Source organism: Beta vulgaris, chromosome 6 (genome assembly GCF_026745355.1).
Source record: "Beta vulgaris subsp. vulgaris cultivar EL10 chromosome 6, EL10.2, whole genome shotgun sequence".
In the NCBI taxonomy this organism is placed as follows: Eukaryota; Viridiplantae; Streptophyta; class Magnoliopsida; order Caryophyllales; family Amaranthaceae; genus Beta; species Beta vulgaris.
In genome coordinates this window covers 4,499,313-4,519,567 of record NC_079207.1, presented here as the reverse complement: position 1 = coordinate 4,519,567, position 20,255 = coordinate 4,499,313, and the positions used below count along the sequence as shown (strand labels likewise).

General features: G+C 36.7%; 2 protein-coding genes across 2 annotated transcripts; both read left to right on the top strand.

Moving 5' to 3' along the window:
• The first annotated feature begins 4,272 nt into the window (after positions 1 to 4,272).
• Positions 4,273 to 5,870, top strand: LOC104895130 (histone H1). Its single transcript, XM_010681555.4, has 2 exons — positions 4,273 to 4,506; positions 5,197 to 5,870. The coding sequence occupies exons 1-2, from the start codon at positions 4,327 to 4,329 to the stop codon at positions 5,623 to 5,625; spliced, it is 609 nt and encodes a 202-aa protein (XP_010679857.2). The 5' UTR covers positions 4,273 to 4,326; the 3' UTR covers positions 5,626 to 5,870.
• Positions 5,871 to 11,776: 5,906 nt separating this feature from the next.
• On the top strand, positions 11,777 to 13,928 carry LOC104895129 (histone H3.3). Its single transcript, XM_010681554.4, has 4 exons — positions 11,777 to 11,937; positions 12,059 to 12,135; positions 12,219 to 12,309; positions 13,542 to 13,928. The coding sequence occupies exons 1-4, from the start codon at positions 11,866 to 11,868 to the stop codon at positions 13,710 to 13,712; spliced, it is 411 nt and encodes a 136-aa protein (XP_010679856.1). The 5' UTR covers positions 11,777 to 11,865; the 3' UTR covers positions 13,713 to 13,928.
• The last annotated feature ends 6,327 nt before the right edge of the window (positions 13,929 to 20,255 follow it).

Sequence of the window (20,255 nt, the reverse complement as noted above, 5' to 3'; positions counted from 1 at the left end):
TTTTGTAGTTAAGATGCATTATTACAGGCTGTATCATGTGAGATAGCATAAATTTTATTTCTCTAAGCTAATTGTAATACTAAGGCATTAGCTCTATCTTTGGTTTTCCTCTTTATCCTCTACTACAGATATCATCTCCTTTCTGTTCCACTCTTTTCCTCAAAGTTCTCTTACCAAGAACCAAAGGTAAGAACTATTTTGATTTTTGCTAAACTTGTTTTCGGTTGAAAGGAAAATGGGAAAATCCAGTGTTTCCCTGTGCCGTGTGATCATATTGGATGGGAAAATCCAGTTCTTTTCCCTGTGCCATGTGATCATATTGATTTGATCTGTTACGCTTGACCATCTTTCTTGAATTGTCTTTTAGCTGTCTTATGTGAGATTTTCTTTCTTCCTTGAATTGTCTTTTAGCTGTCTTCTGTGAGATTTTCTTTCTTCCGAAAGGAGAGGACTATGTATTTTTCACCCTTTTATTATAGTCCACCTGTAAATCGACGGTTAAACATGCTCAATGCTTCTAATCATGTCGTCAGATACGAGCCTTCCTTCTTGGTTGGCTTTCTTTTGCTTCTTAGGCTACATGAATTCTAGCAGGTTTTTCCAGCAACTAGTGTCCATCTTGAACTAGGATTGAATTTTCTTTGAGATTCATAGTTGTATCAAGATTACTTGTAGCTGAGTTTTGGCAGACAAAAGTGGATTAGGAAGTGTCATTCCAAGGGATATTTTTGTATCCATGTGCTCCATATATGTATTTAGTTTTCTCTTATGAATGTAGCCATTTGCACCTCCTTATAGCCTTCATGTTCAATCACCAGAGGGTGAAAATCAAGATAGAAAGACAGTCGGTTCAGTTTTCTATTCTTGTTCACTGTCGGAGAAGCAAAATAGGAAAAACATGGTTTTGAGGTCATGCTTGAACCAATGGTACTAAACACATTAAGGTTACACTGTGCAAGTGTAATGCAGAGGGCCGGTTGAGGATTAAATTCCCTTTACTATCATTTTGGTATTGAACTTGGAGAGTGTTTTTTTTGAAGCAAAATTTTCACTTTTGTGCTATAAACTTTGATTGGAAAGTTTTGACTAACATATACAACAATTAACTATGTAACATGTTGAGTTTGTATTAATGTAAATTTTCAAATTCCTCAACTTTCTATAATTTGAACTAATAGTTAACCGAAGCTATTGATGGTCAAAGTTATATGCAAGACAAAATGTTGCATTATTTTAAAAAGAGTGATGTGTAGGGGAGATACGGATTTTGTTCTTAAATGTTGCTATCATATTTGGATTGACTATTAGTTTCGGCTATGTAACATGCGTTTCAAAGTGCATATGATTAATCCAATCAATGGAGTATCAATTGTTTCTTCCGATATAGATCTCACCCTTTTCTAGGGAACATTGGTTCTAACTTCTATCTCATCTCCATGTGCACTAAAAGAGTTCTTAACTTCTTAAGGGGGTGTTTGGTTCACTAGTTTTAGGTATGAGGTATGGGTTTGGAATGAACAAAACTCATACCTAGTGTTTGTTTAATTTATTTTTAAATTTTGAACCCATGTCTCAAACTCATAATCGATACCATCTTGGTTTCATTCTTGATTCCAAATCCAAACAATTATATGAACCACACCTCCTAAGTGAATCACCGCGCGCCTGTGCGACTTTCGAAAATGACACCCGTTTTCTTAGGAACAAATAATTATGTTGCGCTCATAAAAAAAAAGACCATCCTACCATTAACAACTTCATTTATAAGCTCCATACATGTCATATCTTGCATAAAGGTTTATCTACATGGGGAAAATGATTTATTGCATTTAAATTAACACAGAGAATCTGACCACATTGTATTGTTGGATAACATTTTGTGCACTTCTAAGGACTTTGACCTCCTTGCTTCGTCATCGCAGTCTTCATTTACTAGGAAATTATATTGAGCCAAGGTCGCTGACAAATGCTTCCTTCGTTATGTTTATAGTTGCAATATATTTTGAACTAAAAATCGCATGTTTAATCATTTCCTAAATTGAAAATGTCTCTATATCGCTTTCGTAGTAAATGTGGTCTTTTTATTCTGTTCTAAAATAGTTGTGCCTAGTTACATGATGCAAATATACTAAAATGGAGGAATTAGTAATCGAAAAATATCACTAATAATATATTAGGAATATGATTCTCTCTGTTGTTTCTCGTCATTGTGGTTTTACACTGACTTGATAGTGTCATTTTTCGAAGAGTTGTTTTCTCTTCTTGGGAGGAGAAGTTTAGTGGTGTGTGTTAGTGCTAGTTACCTAATTTTTATGGAATTGTTGTCCTTAATAATTTCATTGGGTTTTCTTCAAAATGTATAATATCATTCTACATATAATCTAAGTGCTTTTTTGGTTGAATATAGGAAGTATAAATTTCTTGGATGTTTATTTTTTCATGTAATTGTATTTTCTAGTATTTGCTAAATGTTGTTTGGTGATTTATGGGGAATAAAATTTTTCATGGGAATTTACATTACCTAGGTCCTACTTAGAAAAGTAATTTTCTGCATTTTGTGGAAAATTGAACTTCTTACGAATTTCTATTTCCATGAATTTGTCAACCACACAACATCAAAAAATTTTAATTCCTAGGAATTTTAACTTTCCGTATTAAATAATGTCAACCAAATAAGAAAATTAGCTATGCCTAAAGGTGGCGAGGGAGTCAATTAGGTCAACTGTTGATTATATCACGTTTGTTTGGATTTGTATGCATGTCTAATTAACTTTTTGTCGGATTGATCTTATGCGATCGGGCCAGGAGAGGATTTGTATGCATGTCTAATTAACTTTTTGTCTAATCAATTTTACAATAAATGTATAATTAAAAATAAAATTACGACAAATATAAAAATAGCAAAAATTATTAAAAGAGACGGTCTAATTTTAATATAAAAGTAGACCTAGCCACTAATGGATGTCATTGCCTAATTTTAATTTAAAATTAGATAGTCTCCTACAAAACAAACTCGTTAGTTTAGGGGTTTTCTATTGGATTTAATCTTGTTTTCTAGCGTTATTCTTCTACTATGTTGTTGTTAAGTGAGCATTAGGGCTTTCTTTAGTTTCTTGCTTTCAGCTATTACTTACATTATGAGGTAGATAAATTCATCGAGTTTAAAAGGAATGGATGTTTAATTTTTTTTGCTGGAAAATGTCCTTTTTAATTTAAGTAGTGAGAACTAAAAACAAGAAAATAAATGAAAACTTAATGTAAAAAGAATAGTTTATGACTGCTGTTTAGAAGAGAAAAAGATAGTAAAAGGTAGTAAATAATGTTAAATTAAATAGAAAAGTATTCAAATAATAAAAATTAGAATTTTGATCCTTTTTTGTTGGGGAGGTATAGTTTGGATTGATTGGAGTCATATTATTTCGAGCAGGGTCCGTTCATGATTGGTTGTGGTCTTCATTTTTGGGTATGATTTTAGGTCTTCGATTTGGTCAATTTTACTTGGTTAGATCTAAAAAGATTGAATATAGTGAAAATTATCTAAACTAATGCTTTGTACTCATAAAATAAGACCATCACATAACATTACCAATTCCAACCATTTCTATATCAACCAAAGCAACCTAATCTATCCTATCAAATTTATTAAAAACCAATTAAAACTCTTCAAAAATTAGGGTTTGTTTGTTCTCCTCAGCTTATTATTAGTTCAGTTTAATCCAATTCAATTCAATTGCATTTAGGGCCTGTTCTCCCCAGCTTATTTTCAGTTCAGATCAGTTCAGTTCAGCTCTTGACAATACTTTTACTCTTACATATCACTATTCATTTCAATTCAGTTCAGTTTAGTTCGGTTCAGCTGTTTTACGTCGAAGAGAACAAACCCTTAGTTCAGTTGCAATTAATTCAGTTTCAATTATCATTTTTATTAATTATAATTTAATTTATTTTAGTTTAATTCAATTCAATTTTATTCAATTGTAATCAAATTAATGCAATTCAATTGTTTTATATAGAAGAGAACATACCTAACACAAAACCACAACAAAAACACAACCCATTGTTTTGGAAACTACAACTATCGAATTGATACCTTTTTCATCTTCGGATAAGACCGCCACAAAAAATGCACACACAACGGTCAGATCGATCTCCACGTGTACATTCTAGATGCCTCACCCTACACGCTGGCAATCCATTCAAATTAACATTAACTAATCACAGAGCAGTTAGTGTTCCATTTCTGCACCTATAAATAACGCAGTCCGCTAAATGTGTCGTCATCTTCTTTATTTTGAAACCACACGAAGAGAGAGAAAATTTCCAGTGATGTCATATTCCGGTGAAGTTGAAGCTCAAATTCCGGAGACGGATAATTTTCCGGCGACTGAGGTAAAAGCAGCAGAGGAGAAACAAGAAGTAGATACGAAGGTGCGTAAGAGGGAGAAGAAGCAGAAGTCTTCCATGGATAAGAAGCATAAAGCTCCATCTCATCCTCCTTATTTTCAGGTAGTTTTTTCTTTTATTTTGTTACTTGTTTTTTGAGAATTTGATGTTGTTTGATTCTTCGATTACTTTGTGATTTTTGTATGCGAAATTGTTGCTCTGTTTCTCGATGATCTCTTGCAATTTAAGATACTTTGTATCTGATTTGATGATTCGTATATGTATATTTTCATATGCGATGTTTTAAATTGTCTTTAGTTTGAATAAGAGTGAAATTAATTAGGTCATTTTGATTCGAATTATTGCGTAATCGGAAGATTCTAGCTGTAAGAAATTATGTGGATCGCAACATTGTTTATAGTTTATACAAAATTGATAAGTTTTCCGTTAAATAAAACATGATCAACTGGTGATTTGTATCAATTGAAATTCAGTTTACTAATTCCAATGATTGATGATTTTCTGTTCTTGTGTTGTGCTGTTTGTGCAATTTGAGTGAATGATGAAAGTTTAGAGTAAAATAATTTGTGAGAAATTTTGTGGATCACAACATTGTTTATAGTTTATACAAATTGATAAGTTTTCCGTTCAATAAAACATGATCGACTGGTGATTTGTATCAATTGAAATTCAGTTTACTAATTCCAATGATTGATGATTTTCTGTTCTTGTGTTGTGCTGTTTGTGCAATTTGAGTGAATGATGAAAGTTTAAGAGTAGAATAATTAGTGAATTGGTTGATTTTGGTTGTAGATGATTAAAGAAGCAATATTAGCGCTGAATGAGAAAGGAGGATCAAGCCCCTATGCAATTGCGAAATTCATGGAACAGAAACACAAGACAGTACTTCCATCAAACTTCAGGAAGATTCTAGGGCTTCAGCTGAAGAACTCGGTATCAAAGGGAAAGCTCATCAAAGTAAAAGCCTCTTACAAGCTTTCGGAAGCCGGTAAAAAGAGGTCGGAGAAAGGAAGTAAGAGCAGAAGCAGTAGCAGCAGCACTACAAAGGCTGCTAGAGCGAATGCGGCGAAAGAGCCAACAAAGAGAAGAAGACCTAAGTCTAAGTCTGTGAGCAAGATTGATAATCCTCCTGTTAACCCTGCTATTACTGCTAGGAGGAGTAAGAGGTCGAAACCGAAGCAGAAGCTGCTGAAAACCATAAAAAAGAAGGCCAATGCTTAATTGGTAGTAGGAGGTTAACTTTTGGTAATGCTTTTTTTGGGTGTGTTTTTAGGAGTTGTAAATAGTTTTGAAGCTACCAGTCAAGGGTGTTTCTGTGTTAGTTATGACTTGTGTACTAAAGTGATGTTGTAATTATGCAAATAAGTAGAAGTTTCACTAGTATCAATGTATCATAGTTAGGTTGTGGGAGGTTTTTGTAATTATACAAATAAGGGAGTAATCTATAATACTAGTGAGTTGCTTGAGTGATGACTCAATTTGTTATTTGGTGAATGTTTAAGTCGTTCTTTGGTAAATGATGAACAACCGTGTGATCAGTATTTCAGTAATATAAGTTTGATAAGAGATGTGTTATTTTTGTCAATTAGGTATGAAGATATGTTAGCTATAATAAGTCACATTTAAATTTTGATTGGAGACCAAATAATTGTGTGTATTTTGGAATAAAAGCAATAACTCACATGATTTTGTTGATAATATTATTTTAAGTCAACTTTTGTGCGGTCTTCTTATTTTAAGTTAACATTTTCATTTTAATTATCACTGATTGAGTTAGTTTTATATGTCTATTTTTCCTATTGAGTTTTAACATGTTTGTGACTTGTTTAGTAGGTTACTTATAATACGTGTTACAATGTCCCACCCTCGCTTCTCTCGCATGTTTTAGAAGAAGAGACATTGTAACACGTATCATTGCATATGCACGTGATGCGTGCGTCAATAATCTTATGTAGTTATATATAAATATACATGTTTTTTTAATAATGATGTAAATTATTGATGTTCTTTTGTAGATATTATTTTTTTAAATTAAAGACAAATGATTTTTAATTGTTCAATACCATCACTGTAAAATTTGGTCGATGATTTAATAATTTTCTTTTCAGCGACTTTCGTATAGTACTTTAACAATTATAGATGTTAATAAAACATATTGTTTGAACTTTGTAAATATGAAATATTATGTTATCACAATTTGTTGCTAATTTTTTTTGGTTAAAGATTCTAATTGATTTCGTGAATTAATTGTGTCAATCTAGTTTGTCAACTTATTAATAGTATTGCATATTCTAATTTTGACATACTCATATGACAAGTTTTATTGATTCTTATTTTTCAAATTTTTATAAAAAAAACATTATTTTACGTTATTAGAGGGTATCTAGTTACTTTAAAAGAGGACACCACACCTCATCCCTAGATAATAGAGATAAGTAACCTATTAAACAAGTCAAAAACAAGTTAAAATTCAATAGAATAAAACATATACTTCCTCCGTTTTTTTTTATATGTTACACTTTCAAAAATTGTGGTTTTCTAGGCAAAAATTGGAGGAGTGATTAGGAGAGAATAAGTATAGGGGATTAAAGGGGTGGGGACCATTGCACATGGGGGGTTTAAGGGAAAGGAGGAGAGAGAAAAGAGGGACCACTAGTTGGTTCCCTCCCAAATTATACACGGCTGAGGAGAGAGAAAAGTGGGGGCCAAATTTTTTTGGCACAATTGTTTCCCTCCAAAATTTTCATAAAAGTTGAAAATTTGCAAAAAATTTAAATTACCATTTCAAATTTTTAAGTCATAACATACTCTATCCTCTATATAAACCCCCAAATTAAATGGGGCTTATTTCCCAAAATGAGGAGAGAGAAAATATTGTTTAGCACCATGGTTTAGTTTTTTTACAAAAAATCAGATTGTCCCACAATTCACTGCACACACATTGCACAGGAAATTACAAAAAAATTCTACTAATTAAAACTGAAGTTTCCACAAAAAACTTCAAACTTCAGTCTTCAAAAAATCTCTTCAGCTTAATCACATGGGGTCGCAGCAGAGGAGGGAGGGGATTTTGGCCTTCAAGAGCTGCTGGAAATAGAAGGCATGGAGGATGAGTTGCTGATGCATGAGATGTGGACACATTACAACAGTGATAGATGACACAGAGGATGATGATGATGGAGGTACAGCAGCAGCAGATGGCATAATCAGAGCAACCAAATCACCAGGGTAACCCACAACAACAAAACACAGAAATAGACACAATGTAAGTTCAACAACCCAAAAACCACATTTAACTTTAACAAAAAGAAGAATGTTGGTTGATGACCTACTTACCTCTGAAATAAATGGTAAATTTGCATGGGGTTTAAAAACAGAAATAGCAAAAAAACATGGCATAAGTAGGATGACATTAGATAGGATATGGAAAGATGCAAAAAAACAGAGAGAAGCTGGGCATGCCATAGATGTGAGAAACAAAAAAGCAGGAAGATGTGGTAGGAAGCTTAAAGTATATGATGACAAATGGCTTCAGTCAGTCCCACTTAATCTGAGGACAAGTATAAGGGCATTTGCTGGATATCTTAAAATCCCCCCCTCCCTGTTTACAGTCTATTGAAACGGGGCAAGCTGAGAAGTCACACTAGCAGCACCCACCCAAAACTGACTGAAGATCATAAGATTCAAAGAATGAAGTGGGTGTTACAACACATATTACCAGCAAAACAAGGCACAACCACCTAAATTTGTTGACATGCAAAATGTTGTTCACATAGATGAGAAGTGGTTTTATTTAAGTCCAGATATGAGAAGGTTTTATTTGCTTCCTGCTGAAGATGACCCTTATAGTTGTGTCAGTCCAAGAGGTTTAAGATAAAAGCCATGTTCATGTGTGCCACATCTAGACCTATTAAGGACAGTGAGGGAAGGATGATACATGATGGGAAATTTGGTATCTACCCTTTTGTTGAGTATGCAAGAGCTAAGTATTCAACAAAAAACAGAAGGGCAGGTACTATGTTGACAAAGGCAATTGAAAGTGTTACACTACCAGTTATGAGGGATATGATAGTTAACACTATCATACCTGCCATAATGAGGAATTGGCCAGAAGGTGTGTCAAAGAAATCATACATACAACAAGACAATGCTAGACCTCACATTCATGCATCAGACCCACAATTTATTGCAGCAGCAACTCAGAATGGATTCAATATCCAACTCATGAATCAACCAGCTCAGTCCCCTGACTTAAATGTGCTAGACTTGGGGTTTTTTAGAGCAATTCAGGCACTACAATATCAATCATTTCCTAAGAACCTAGATGAACTGATTTTAAGAGTGCAGGACTGTTATGATTTCTTTGACCAGAAGTTTTGAAGTACACTTGGTTGCAATTACAATATGTTATGGTAGAAATACTAAAGTGCAAAGGGGGGAACAATTTCAAGAATCCACACCATGCAAAGAGAAAGTTAGAGAGATTGGGATTACTTCCAGAAAATGTAACAGTGGACCAAGCTGTGATAGATGAGGCAGTTACATACTACTTAGATGCACATCAAGAGTAGAATGGGCAGAAGATGTGGCAAGTTTTTTTTGAACATAACTACACTGTGTATGAAGGAAAAGAATGGGGAGCAACTTTTTGGTATATATCTAGTATAGAAGAAGATGAAGGATCTACTTGCACAAATACACATGATCTACTTTTTGTTAAAGATTATGGACAACATGAAGCAACACTTCTAAGCAAACCAGAAAGTTTTTGGGGGGTTCTTGTTTAGTTATTAGACTATTTTGTACATGTTCAAGGACTGGTTTGTATAAGCAGTGATGCAAGCATTTAATGAAGTGAAGCAATTATGGTTGTTTTTATTCTTTTGCATGTCAACAAGTTTAAATTAAGGTGTGTGTTTTTAAATCCATCAGGGTTAATTCAATGGCTCATTGAGGAAGCAATGGATGATTTAAAACCTCAACTTATTGGTTTAACACCAATAAGGAGCAAATCATCTATTGCTCTTCAAGCCCAATGTATGAGTCCCTTCATCATTTGGATTTTACTTTTTAAAATACATTTGGGACTCAAGGGGGAAGCAAGAGGGACTCATTGTGTAAACAGTGGGGGACTTAACTTAACTCAGCACCCAAAAACAGAAGGCAACCAAAAAACAGAAGGCAACCAAAAACAGAAGTACATCATTAGCCATTTGTTCATCCTCAAACCTCCTATCCAAACCAACACCCATAGGCTTCCCAAATATACATGCCAACCACATACACAAGGCAACCAAAAAAAGCCAACCAAAATCCACAATCCAACCAAAAACAGAAGCCTACCTAAATCAGAACCCAACCAACACTTTCATAGGCAACCAAAAACAGCCAACCAAAATATTCATAGGCAACCAAATACACAATCCAACCAAAATCACAACCCAACCAACACTTTCATAGGCAACCAAAAACAGCAAACCAAAATATGCATAGCAAACCAAATACACAAGGCAACCAAAAACAGGCAACCAAAATACAAATCCAACCTAAAACAGAAGCATACCAAAACCAGAACCCAACAACCATTTTCATAGGCAACCAAATACACAATCCAACCTAAAACATATTCATAGCCAACCATATACACAATCCAACCAAAAACATAAGCCAACCAAAAACAGAACCCAACCAACAGATTTATAGGCAACCCCAAATCAGACCCCAAGCAACATATTTATAGGCATCCAAAAACACAATCCAACATAAATAATATCATACGCAACCAATAATAGGCAACAACAAACCAATAGGAATTTCAGGGACTCAAATTAACTAAAAGGCAACAAAAAACAGAAGGCAATAAAAAGAGTTAGTATGATAGAACCTCAGGGAGTCAAAGTACTCTCCTTTCTCCTGATAAGGAAGCAATGAGTATCAGGATCAAGTTCTGATGAAGTGCAGGGACTCATTGGAATTTCAAGCTCACCCTCACCATCCTCAGCCTCCTCATCATCCAGCAGTTCTTCAACCACATCGAAAACCTTAAAACCCCCATCAGACTCAACATACATAGCATAAACAGTGCCTTCATCGTCGTAGACGTTGAAGGACTTAGAAGCACAACCCAAACACTGACATCTGTCCTTCCTCTTACACCCCAAAATGTCCTTCTCCTTCTCCTTCCCCTTATCCTTCTCATTCTCCTTCAATCTTGAACTTTACCATTCTTCCAACAGTGTAAAAACACGGAGCCTTTAAAGCACAAACAATCTCATGGGTAGAACGGAGAATTTCCTTACCTTTTCCCCCATCCCCTTCTTCCTCAACCCTAGGTCTAGGCCTCAACCTCTGTGAAATAGGTCTGGGGTCAAAGATCTTCTTAACTTGGGGACTCATTTTTTTAGGGTTGGAAGAAGAAGAGGGACGGAATTCCCTTGGTAAACCCGTTACCTGATAAAACTCATCAACCACCACACCCAAAGCCTTCAAGGCATAAGGGCGAAGCAAGTGCTTTGCATCTCCACTGTCATAGAGCCTCCTTGGCCAAGGAGACCCAGTCTGCAATGCAAGCATCAACTCGCGAATAGAGTCAGACTCATCAGCATCGTCAGTTTGGAACAAGGCATCAACAAGGGGTTGGAGGTCAGGCACAAAATTCTTCGGCATTTTTCTAGGGTTTTGTTCAAGAACTTTTGAGGGGAGATTTGAAGAGAAATCGAAAGAATCAAGAGAAGAATGGAGAAATCGAAAGTTTTAAGGGGAGATTTGAAGAGGAAGTGAAGAAATCTAGAGAGAGAAAATGAAGTTCAGTAGAGAGAGGAAGAGAAGATCAGAAGAGGAGAAATGGAAGTGGAGAGAGAGAAGATGAAGTTTTGAGGGAGAGAGAGAAGGTCGAAGTTTTAGGGTTAGGGAATGGGAGGGGTTGGGAACTGGGGAAGAACTTTAATGGGGGGGGATGAATCAGTTGGGGAAGGGGGGTTGAATGTAGTAAATGATCATGGGGAAGATGAATAGGTAGTTGGGGTGTTTTAATTTTGGTGGGAATGGTTAAAATCTGATTAGATTAGGTAGGGATTTAATAGGGTAGATTAAGAGTGTTTTAATTTTTAAATGGGTAGTTAGTAAGGGTAATATGGACATTTCACAAGGCAAAAGTTACTAAATAAGGAAATTTTTAAAAGTGTAACATTTATTTAAAACCATGCAATTTTAGGAAAGTGTAACATATAAAAAAAAACGGAGGAAGTATACAAATCTAACTCAATAATAGATAATTAAAAGATAGACTTAAAACGTGAAGACCACACATTATTGACTTATTTAAAACAATTTTTTTTATTATTTTATTATTTTTTGACAGGTACTCGATCCTTTATTTATTAATCCCCACCCCCTATCCGAGTTAACTTGTATAGCAAACCCTAACTTTCAGTTTGTGAATTGCGACACGACCCCATCGAAATGGCTCGTACCAAGCAAACTGCTCGTAAATCCACCGGTGGCAAGGCTCCTCGCAAACAACTCGCTACTAAGGTATCTTTCTCTCTCTTCTTCTCTTCAATTTCTCACTTTTTCTGATTTTTACATGATTCTCCTAGATTTGATTTTCAATTTCTTCAAATTGAACATTCTTTTTTGTTGTTGTCATTTGAAGGCTGCTAGAAAATCTGCTCCTACCACCGGCGGTGTGAAGAAGCCTCACCGTTACCGTCCTGGAACCGTCGCTCTACGGTAAATTTTCTCTTTCAAAATTTCAATTTTTATTCATTGTTCAAATTCTATGTTGATATCGTATTCGATTGTTTTTGTGCCAGTGAAATCCGAAAATACCAGAAAAGTACCGAACTTTTGATCCGTAAGCTCCCGTTCCAGCGTCTTGTTCGTGAAATTGCTCAGGATTTCAAGGTTAATTCAATCACAAACTCGCGCATTCATTATTATACTTCCGTTGTTCCATAATTTTAGAACACGCACTACTTTGATCATTAATATTTTCAATTATGTAGTAGTAAAAATTATAAAAATTTGATATTTAAAAAGTATTTCCTTCTATTTTTATTAGTTTATCTATTTCGTTGGGCATCAAGTTTTTGGAGAAATAGTATGTGAGTAGTGAAGAGAAAGAGAAAATATAAATTTATTGTGGGATAAGAGAGAAAGATAGTGACAAATAGAAAAATGATGCTTTATACTTCTTCCGTTTTCATTGAGTTGCAAACTTGTAACAAATGAATTTTTTAATGACTCACATATAGGCTCCGTTTGGTTAGGTGTAAAATTATTTTTATGGAAAACATTTTTACAATGAAAAATGCAGATCCAGAATTGGTCTCCGTTGTTTGATTCCATGTAAGAAAATTTGAAAGGAAAATGAAAGGGAGAGTGAGTAGGTAGTGAGAAGAGTGTACAAGAGAGATGAGAAAAAGGAAGGAAAATAGTTTTCCCTTTAATTTGAAGGAAAAATGGGTTTTCATCATTGGTGAAGCACTTTCACTCCTAAGGAAAATGGTTTTACACTCGTTGGCAAACACAATGTAAAATTGAAAATAGAGGAAACTGTTTTTTCAGAAAAATGTTTTACGAACTACAAAATGTTTTTTCATCCATAATACTAAATATGAAAATGGATGAAGTATAAAAGATAATAGTATAGAACAGTAGTTTCCATTCAAAAAACGGAAAAAAAAAGTAGCGGGCAAACTAATAAGAGATAACCCAAAAAGGAAACTGGGCAAACTAATAAAAACTAGAGGGAGTATGCGTTAAGATGAATCTAACAAGATACTATGTTTAATCTATATAATGGGGAGAGTTTGAGGTCAAGGTCTATGTTGCTCAGACACACATTGTCTACTCGGATACGAGTGTCTAAGTGTCCGACTCGGCTATTTTGTAGAAAAAAGACAAGTTTATCCAAGTGAAGTGTCGTGTCGGACGTGACAGGACACCCGGATTTTGAGGTAAATGAAGGTGCCTTAGTAACATAGGTCAAGGTGTCTAAAGTTTGACCTAAAAATTGATATTTTGAGGAGAAGTATGGAACGGAGGAAGTATGTGATTGTTAATGCACTTTGAAGTTCAATATCATTGAAAGTAATGTTGTATGATTTGATTGATTGTGTGCCGGTTGTTTTCAGACTGACTTGAGGTTCCAGAGTCATGCGGTTCTTGCTCTTCAAGAGGCCGCTGAGGCTTATTTGGTGGGTCTGTTCGAGGACACCAACTTGTGCGCTATTCATGCTAAGAGGGTGACCATTATGCCCAAGGACATTCAGCTTGCTCGCCGAATCCGTGGTGAAAGGGCCTAAGTTTGCTTTTCCCTTTTGTTATGTTTCATAGGTTCTACATGAAACTGGAATAGCATGGTTTAATTGTGGATTATATATGGTACTCTCCTGTAATTAGTTGATGATGGGAGGGTATTATTTATAGTGACTCTTTTTGTTAACGTTCTTGACGATTAGAGAACCTTAGTCTATGTTCTTTACCCTTCTGTTTAATCGGATCACTTATTATGTTGCTTACTGCTTTCCGTTGCATATATGTTTGCTTCAGTGTTTCTATGGTGCTGTCTTCTTTGGCTTGATCATGGGTCTTCCTAGATTTCTGAAAATTGTAAACGCTTCAACTGTCAATAGTGTATGTGTACTGGAAATGTATCTGAGTGCTTTTGCAGGTTTCTCTACCTTATCATTGTTCTGCTCTGGGATATTGCAATTCATTTGTTGTCTTAAAAGCCTAAAGGTTGCTTTGTTTCTAGCTCGTACTTGGTTTAATATGTTGTGCTGGATCTATTTTTCAGTTATCTCGTATCTTTTATGTGGCTGCTATACTGCATAGCATTGGCTGTTGCCATTTTCCTCTTGGACCTCTGCCGGCTCTTTGGATGCCTTTTGTTTAGTGGTGTTAATACTTTGGGTGCTTTAGCTGTGGTCTTTTTGGATTTTCTTGTATGCGTAGGCATATCTTGTTCTGCTATGATTAGTTAGTTTCCCATAGTAGAGTTGTTGGGCTATAGCCGTATAGGCATGTATTCCATGATAGTTTACCTGTTTGATATGCCATAAGCTTATTCTCTTTGGCCTGCTGAGTGTATGCTTATCATGAAATTTTAAAAAACTGTTTCTACTCTAATTTTTCTGGAAATTTGTTTCGCGTGCCAGAATCTTATTATCCTATTAGTTGCTCAAAGCAATGGAAGACGTTAAGAAGGATTGAAGCTTTGGAAAATCTGTTTCTCATAAGCATTTTTTTTTTTGTTTTGAGATTGAAGGTCAATCTGAATTCAAATGTGTGATATATTCTTTTGCTTTGATGTTGAAACTGCTGTCGTTTTGTGCTAGTCGGGGTTCATCTCAAAAACCTTGAATGATCTACAAGCTTCGTTTGGTTTACCCATTTCTTCTGTTTGCTACATGTCTTTGAACAAATAATCATCACCATTGAATTTAGTATTCCATCATCGTTAACCTTTGTTTCAATTGGCCTTTCCCCCTCTTTTGAAGTGTGCTTGAAACTAATGTTTATAGATATGCTTTCTTCCCCCCTTTGTCTATGTTGCTGATCTTAGTTGAATCATTGTTTTATTGGTAAAGAATTTATGTAAATCCAGCTTCTCATCAATGTTGTTTATGCTGGTTTCAATTTAGTTTTGATTGTTTTTTGAAGTTGATACATTTGTTCTGGAGAAGCAGGCAATTGTGATTGGAATATAATACATTTGTCTTTTGGTGAAAAAGAGTTCCCATAATTTTACATGGGAAGGTTGATTTTTAGATTGAGTTATCCTTTGGCCATTTAGCTTGGTTTCAAGTGGATAATATGTAATCAAGATAAGGACATTTGTCTTGGATGAAAACCATAATAGAGAACATTTATGCAAATATTAAAAAGCGTGTGTGACAATGTATACACGTCACGTGTCACCTCTGTTACTCGTCCATAATGTGTACATAAGTCATATCGATTAGCAAAAGTAAATTTAGCTTGCAACAAGATTTGAGCCTCATTATAACATGATACAATTACCATTTCAATCAATTTTTAATCATGCTTTAAGGGTCCACAACAAAATATTAAATTACTATCTAGGAAAAGCATAATACAATAAGAAGCCACTAGAGAATCAACTCTCTTGGTAAGAATAAACCCGGAGGTTATCACTTTGCATTATGAAAAAAGAAAATATCACCTATAGAACAACAGAAGTGGAAGTAAGGATGTGTAAATCAATAAACGTTAAAAAAATCTAAAAATCCATTTTCGAAACTTGAGAGGACAAAATTTCTTTGAAAGACCAGCGAGTTTCCTGCCTCAATGATCTTTAGTCACAAAATGATATTTTCCCAACTAAAAATCTCTTAGCTAACTCTATAGTCTATGTTCTATTATACATCTTTTGTCGATAAGAAACAAAACTACAACATATTTCTATGCAACAATAGTTATTTAATCCTAAATTTTGGGTTTCACGAGAAATGAACAAATGTGGTATTTAAAGGATTTTTCGAGGCAACACAAATGTGCCCAGCACCCGCGAAAATGTTAAAAGTCACATCAGCTTTCATAGGAATGTTTCGGGAGAAAATATGACTAGGCCCGGAGAAGTCCATAAATGTCCCAAAAACAGCCAAATTGAAGGTTATAATACACGCTTTTGTACTTTCCTGTGGTCCGAGACCCGGAAGGCACGGGTTGCCTTCTTGGGACATGGGATGACATTGTAAACGAGTCAAGTGGTTTGGAACGAATATATGGATGCATTTACGTTCATTTTGAGACAATTTTGGGTTTCACTAGAAATGAACTAATGTGGTGTTCAAAGACTTTTCGAGGCAATGCAAATGGTGCGAAATACCCGTGCAACGTTACAAGTCACGTCGGCTTTCCTATAAATGATTCGGGAGAAAATATGACCATGCCCGAAGAAGTCCAAAAATGTCACAAAAACAGCCAATATTGAAGGTTATATATAATACACGCTTTCGGACTTTCCCGGGACCAAAACTCCGAACGCCACGGAATGCTTCCTAGGGACCTGGGAGGTCATTGGAAAGGAGTCATGTGGCTTGGAACGAATATGTGGATGTCTTTATGTTCATTTCGATACAATTTTGCGTTTCACGAGATATGAACAAATGGGGTCTTCAGATGCTTTTCGAAGCAACACAAATGATGCCAAGCGCCCGCACAACGTTAAGTGTCACGTCAGCTTTCGTAGGAACGTTTCGGGAGAAATTATGGCCAGATCCGGAGAAGTCTAAACATGTCCTAAAAACAGCCAAAATTGAAGGTTATAATACACGCTTTCGGACTTTTTCCGGACTCGAGGTACGGACGCCACGGGATGCCTCATAGGGACATGAGAGGACATTGGAAAAGCGTCATGTGACTTGGAACGAATATTTCAATGACTTTACATTCATTTCGAGGTAGTTTTAGGTTTCACGAAAAATGAACAAATGGGGTGTTCAGAGGCTTTTCGAGGTAACACTAATGGTGCCAAGAACTAGAGCAACTTGCAAGTCACTTTGGCTTTCCAAGGAACGTTTTGGGAGAAAATATGGCCAGACCCAGAGAAGTCCAAAAATGTCCCAAAAACAACCAAAATTGAAGGTTATACACGATTTCGAACTAGCCCAGAGTCCGAGTTCCGAATGCCGTGGGATGCTTGCTAGGAACATGGGAGGTCATTGAAAATGAGTCATGTGGCTTGGAACGAATATGTGGATGCCTTTACATTCATTTCGAGGCAATTTTGTGTTTCACGAGAAATGAACAAATGGGGTGTTAAGAGGCTTTTCGAAGCACACAAATGATGCTAAGAACTTGCGCAACGTTACAAGTCACGTCAGCTTTCCTAGGAACGCTTCGGGAGAAAATATGGCCAGACCCAGAGATGTCCAAACATGTCCCAAAAACAGCCAAAATTGAATGTTATAGTACACGATTCCGGACTTTGCCGGTGTCCGAGCTCTGGACGCCACGGGATGCCTCCTAGGGGCATGGGAGGTCATTGTAAAGGATTCATGTGGCTTGGAACGAATATGTGGATGTCTTTACGTTCATTTCGAGGCAATTTTCGGTTTCATGAGAAATGAACAAATAGGTTGTTAGAGGCTTTTCGAGGGAACGCTAATGATGCCAAGCACCCGAGCAGTGTTACAGTTTATAATGACACTCCTAGGAATGTTTCGGGAAAAATATGATCGAGCCTGGATAAGTCCAGAAACACTCCAAAACAAACCAAAATTGAAGGTTATAATACACACTTTCGTACTTTCCCGTGGCCCGAGATCCGGACGGCACAGGGTGCCTTTTAGGGACATGGGATGTCATTAGATATGAGTCAAGTAGCTTGGAACGAATATATGGATGCATTTACGTTCATTTTGAGACAATTTTGGGTTTCACGAGACATAAACAAATGCGGTGTTCAGAAGCTTTTCGAGACAAGGCAAATGGTGCCATGTACCCCTGCAATGTAACAAGTCACGTCGCCTTTCTTAGGAATGTTTCAGGAAAAATTACCAGGTCCAAAAGAGTCCCAAAATACACGCTTTCAGACTTTTCCGGGGTCCGGTATCCGAACGCCACGGGATGCCTCCTAGGGACATGGGAGGTCATTAGAAAGGAGCCGTGTGGTTTGGAAGGAATATGTGGATGCCTTTATGCTCATTTCGAGACAATTTTGGGTATCACGAGAAATGAACAAATCGGGTGTTCAAAGGCTTTTTGAGGCAACACAAATAAAGCCAAGCACCTGCGCGATGTTAGAAGTCACTCCGGCTTTCTTTTGAACGTTTCGAGAGAAAATATGGCTAGGTCCGGAGAATTCCAAACTTTTCCCAAAAACAGCCAAAATTGAAGGTTATAATACAGGTTTTTAGATTTTTCCGGGGTCCGAACTAAGGACGCCACGGGATGCCTCTTAGGGACATGGGAGGTCATTGGAAAGGAGTCATGTGACTTGGAAAGAATATATGGATGCCTTTACATTCATTGCGAGGTAATTTTGAATTTCACGAGAAATGAACAAATTGGATGTTCAGAGGATTTTCGAGGCAACATAAATGGTGCCTAGCACCCGCGCAACGTTACGAGTAACGTCGGCCTTCCTAGGACCGTTTCGGGAGAAAATATGTCAAGGCCGAAAAAGTCCAAAAATGTCCCCAAAACAACCAAAATAGAAGGTTATAATACAAGCTTTCGGACTTTCCTGGGGTCCGAGATCCGAACACCACGGGATGCCTCCTATGGACATGGGAGGTCATTGGAATGGAGCTATGTGGTTTGGAACGAATATGTGGATGCCATTATGCTCATTTCGAGACAATTTTGGGTTTCACGAGAAATGAACAAATGGGGTGTTCAAAGGCTTTTTGAGGCAACATAAATAGTGACAAGCACCTGCACAATGTTAGAGGTCACTTCGGCTTTGTTATGAACGTTTCGCCAGAAAATATTGCTAGGCCCGGAGAGGTCCAATCTTGTCCCAGAAACAGCCAAAATTGAAGGATACACGTTTTCGGATTTTTCCGGGATCCGAGTTACGGACGCCACGGGATGCTTCCTAGGGACATGGGAGGTCATTGGAAAGGAGTCATGTGGCTTGAACGAATATGTGGATGCCTTTACGTTCATTTTGATACAAGTTAAGGTTTCACGAGAAATGAACAAATTGAGTGTTCAGGGTATTTTCGAGGCAATGCAAATTGTGCCAAGCAACCGCACAACGATACAAGTCACGTCGACACTCCTAGAAATATTTCGGGAGAAGATATGACCAGCCCGAAGAATTCAAAAAATGTCCCAAAAACAACGAAAATTGAAGGTTATAATACATGCTTTCGCATTTTCCCAGGGCCCGATCTCCGAACGCCACAGGATGCCTTTTAGAGGAATGGGAGGTCATTGGAAAGTAGTCATGTGACTTAGAACGAATATGTGGATGCCTTTACGTCCCTTTCGAGGCAGTTTAAGATTTTACGAGAAATGAATAAATGGGGTGTTTAGAGGCTTTTCGAGGCAACACAATGGTGTCAGGCACTCGCGCAACATTACAAGTCACGTTGGCTTTCCTAGGAACGTTTCGTAAGAAAATATGACCAGGCCCGGAAAAGTCCAAAAATAGCCAAAATTGAAGGTTATAATACACGATTTCGGACTTTTCCAGGGTTCGAGTTCCCAACACCACAGGATGCCTCCTAGGGACATGGGTGTTTATTTCAAAGGATTCATGTGGCTTGAAACGATTATGTGGAATTGTGGATGCATTTACGATCATTTCGAGACAATTTTAGGTTTCACGAGAAATGAACAAATGGGTTATTTAGAGGCGACACAAATAGTGACAAGAACCCGCGCAACGTTACAAGTGACGTCGGTTATCCTAGGAACGTTTCGTGAGAAAATATGACCAGGCCCGGAAACGTCCAAAAATGTCTCTAAAACAAGCAAAATTGATGGTTATAATACACGATTTCGGACTTTCCCGGGCCCTAGCTATGGACGCCACGGGTTGCCTCCTAGGGACATGGGAGGTTATTGGAAAAGAGTCATGGGGCTTGGAACAAATATGTAGATGCCTTTATGTTCATTTCAAGATAATTTTGGGTTTCACGAGAAATGAAAAAATATAACACTATTTGCATTGCCTCGAAAAAGCTCTAAACACCCAATTTGTTCATTTCTCGTGAATCCTAAAATTGTCTCGAAATGAACGTAAAAGCATCCACATATTTGTTCCAAGCCACATAACTCATTTCCATTGACCTACTATTGCCCTAGGAGGCATCCCGTGGCGTTCGGAGCTCGAACCCCGAGAAAGTCCAAAAACGTGTATTATAACC

What these genes read in the sequence shown, in the direction of transcription:
- LOC104895130 (XM_010681555.4), top strand. Translation starts at nt 4,327, where the DNA reads ATGTCATATTCCGGTGAAGTTGAAGCTCAAATTCCGGAGACGGATAAT. An exon ending in CTCATCCTCCTTATTTTCAG is followed by an intron (nt 4,507 to 5,196) that starts GTAGTTTTTTCT and finishes TTTTGGTTGTAG; the next exon opens with ATGATTAAAGAAGCAATATT.
- LOC104895129 (XM_010681554.4), top strand. Translation starts at nt 11,866, where the DNA reads ATGGCTCGTACCAAGCAAACTGCTCGTAAATCCACCGGTGGCAAGGCT. An exon ending in CCTGGAACCGTCGCTCTACG is followed by an intron (nt 12,136 to 12,218) that starts GTAAATTTTCTC and finishes TTTTTGTGCCAG; the next exon opens with TGAAATCCGAAAATACCAGA. An exon ending in AAATTGCTCAGGATTTCAAG is followed by an intron (nt 12,310 to 13,541) that starts GTTAATTCAATC and finishes GGTTGTTTTCAG; the next exon opens with ACTGACTTGAGGTTCCAGAG.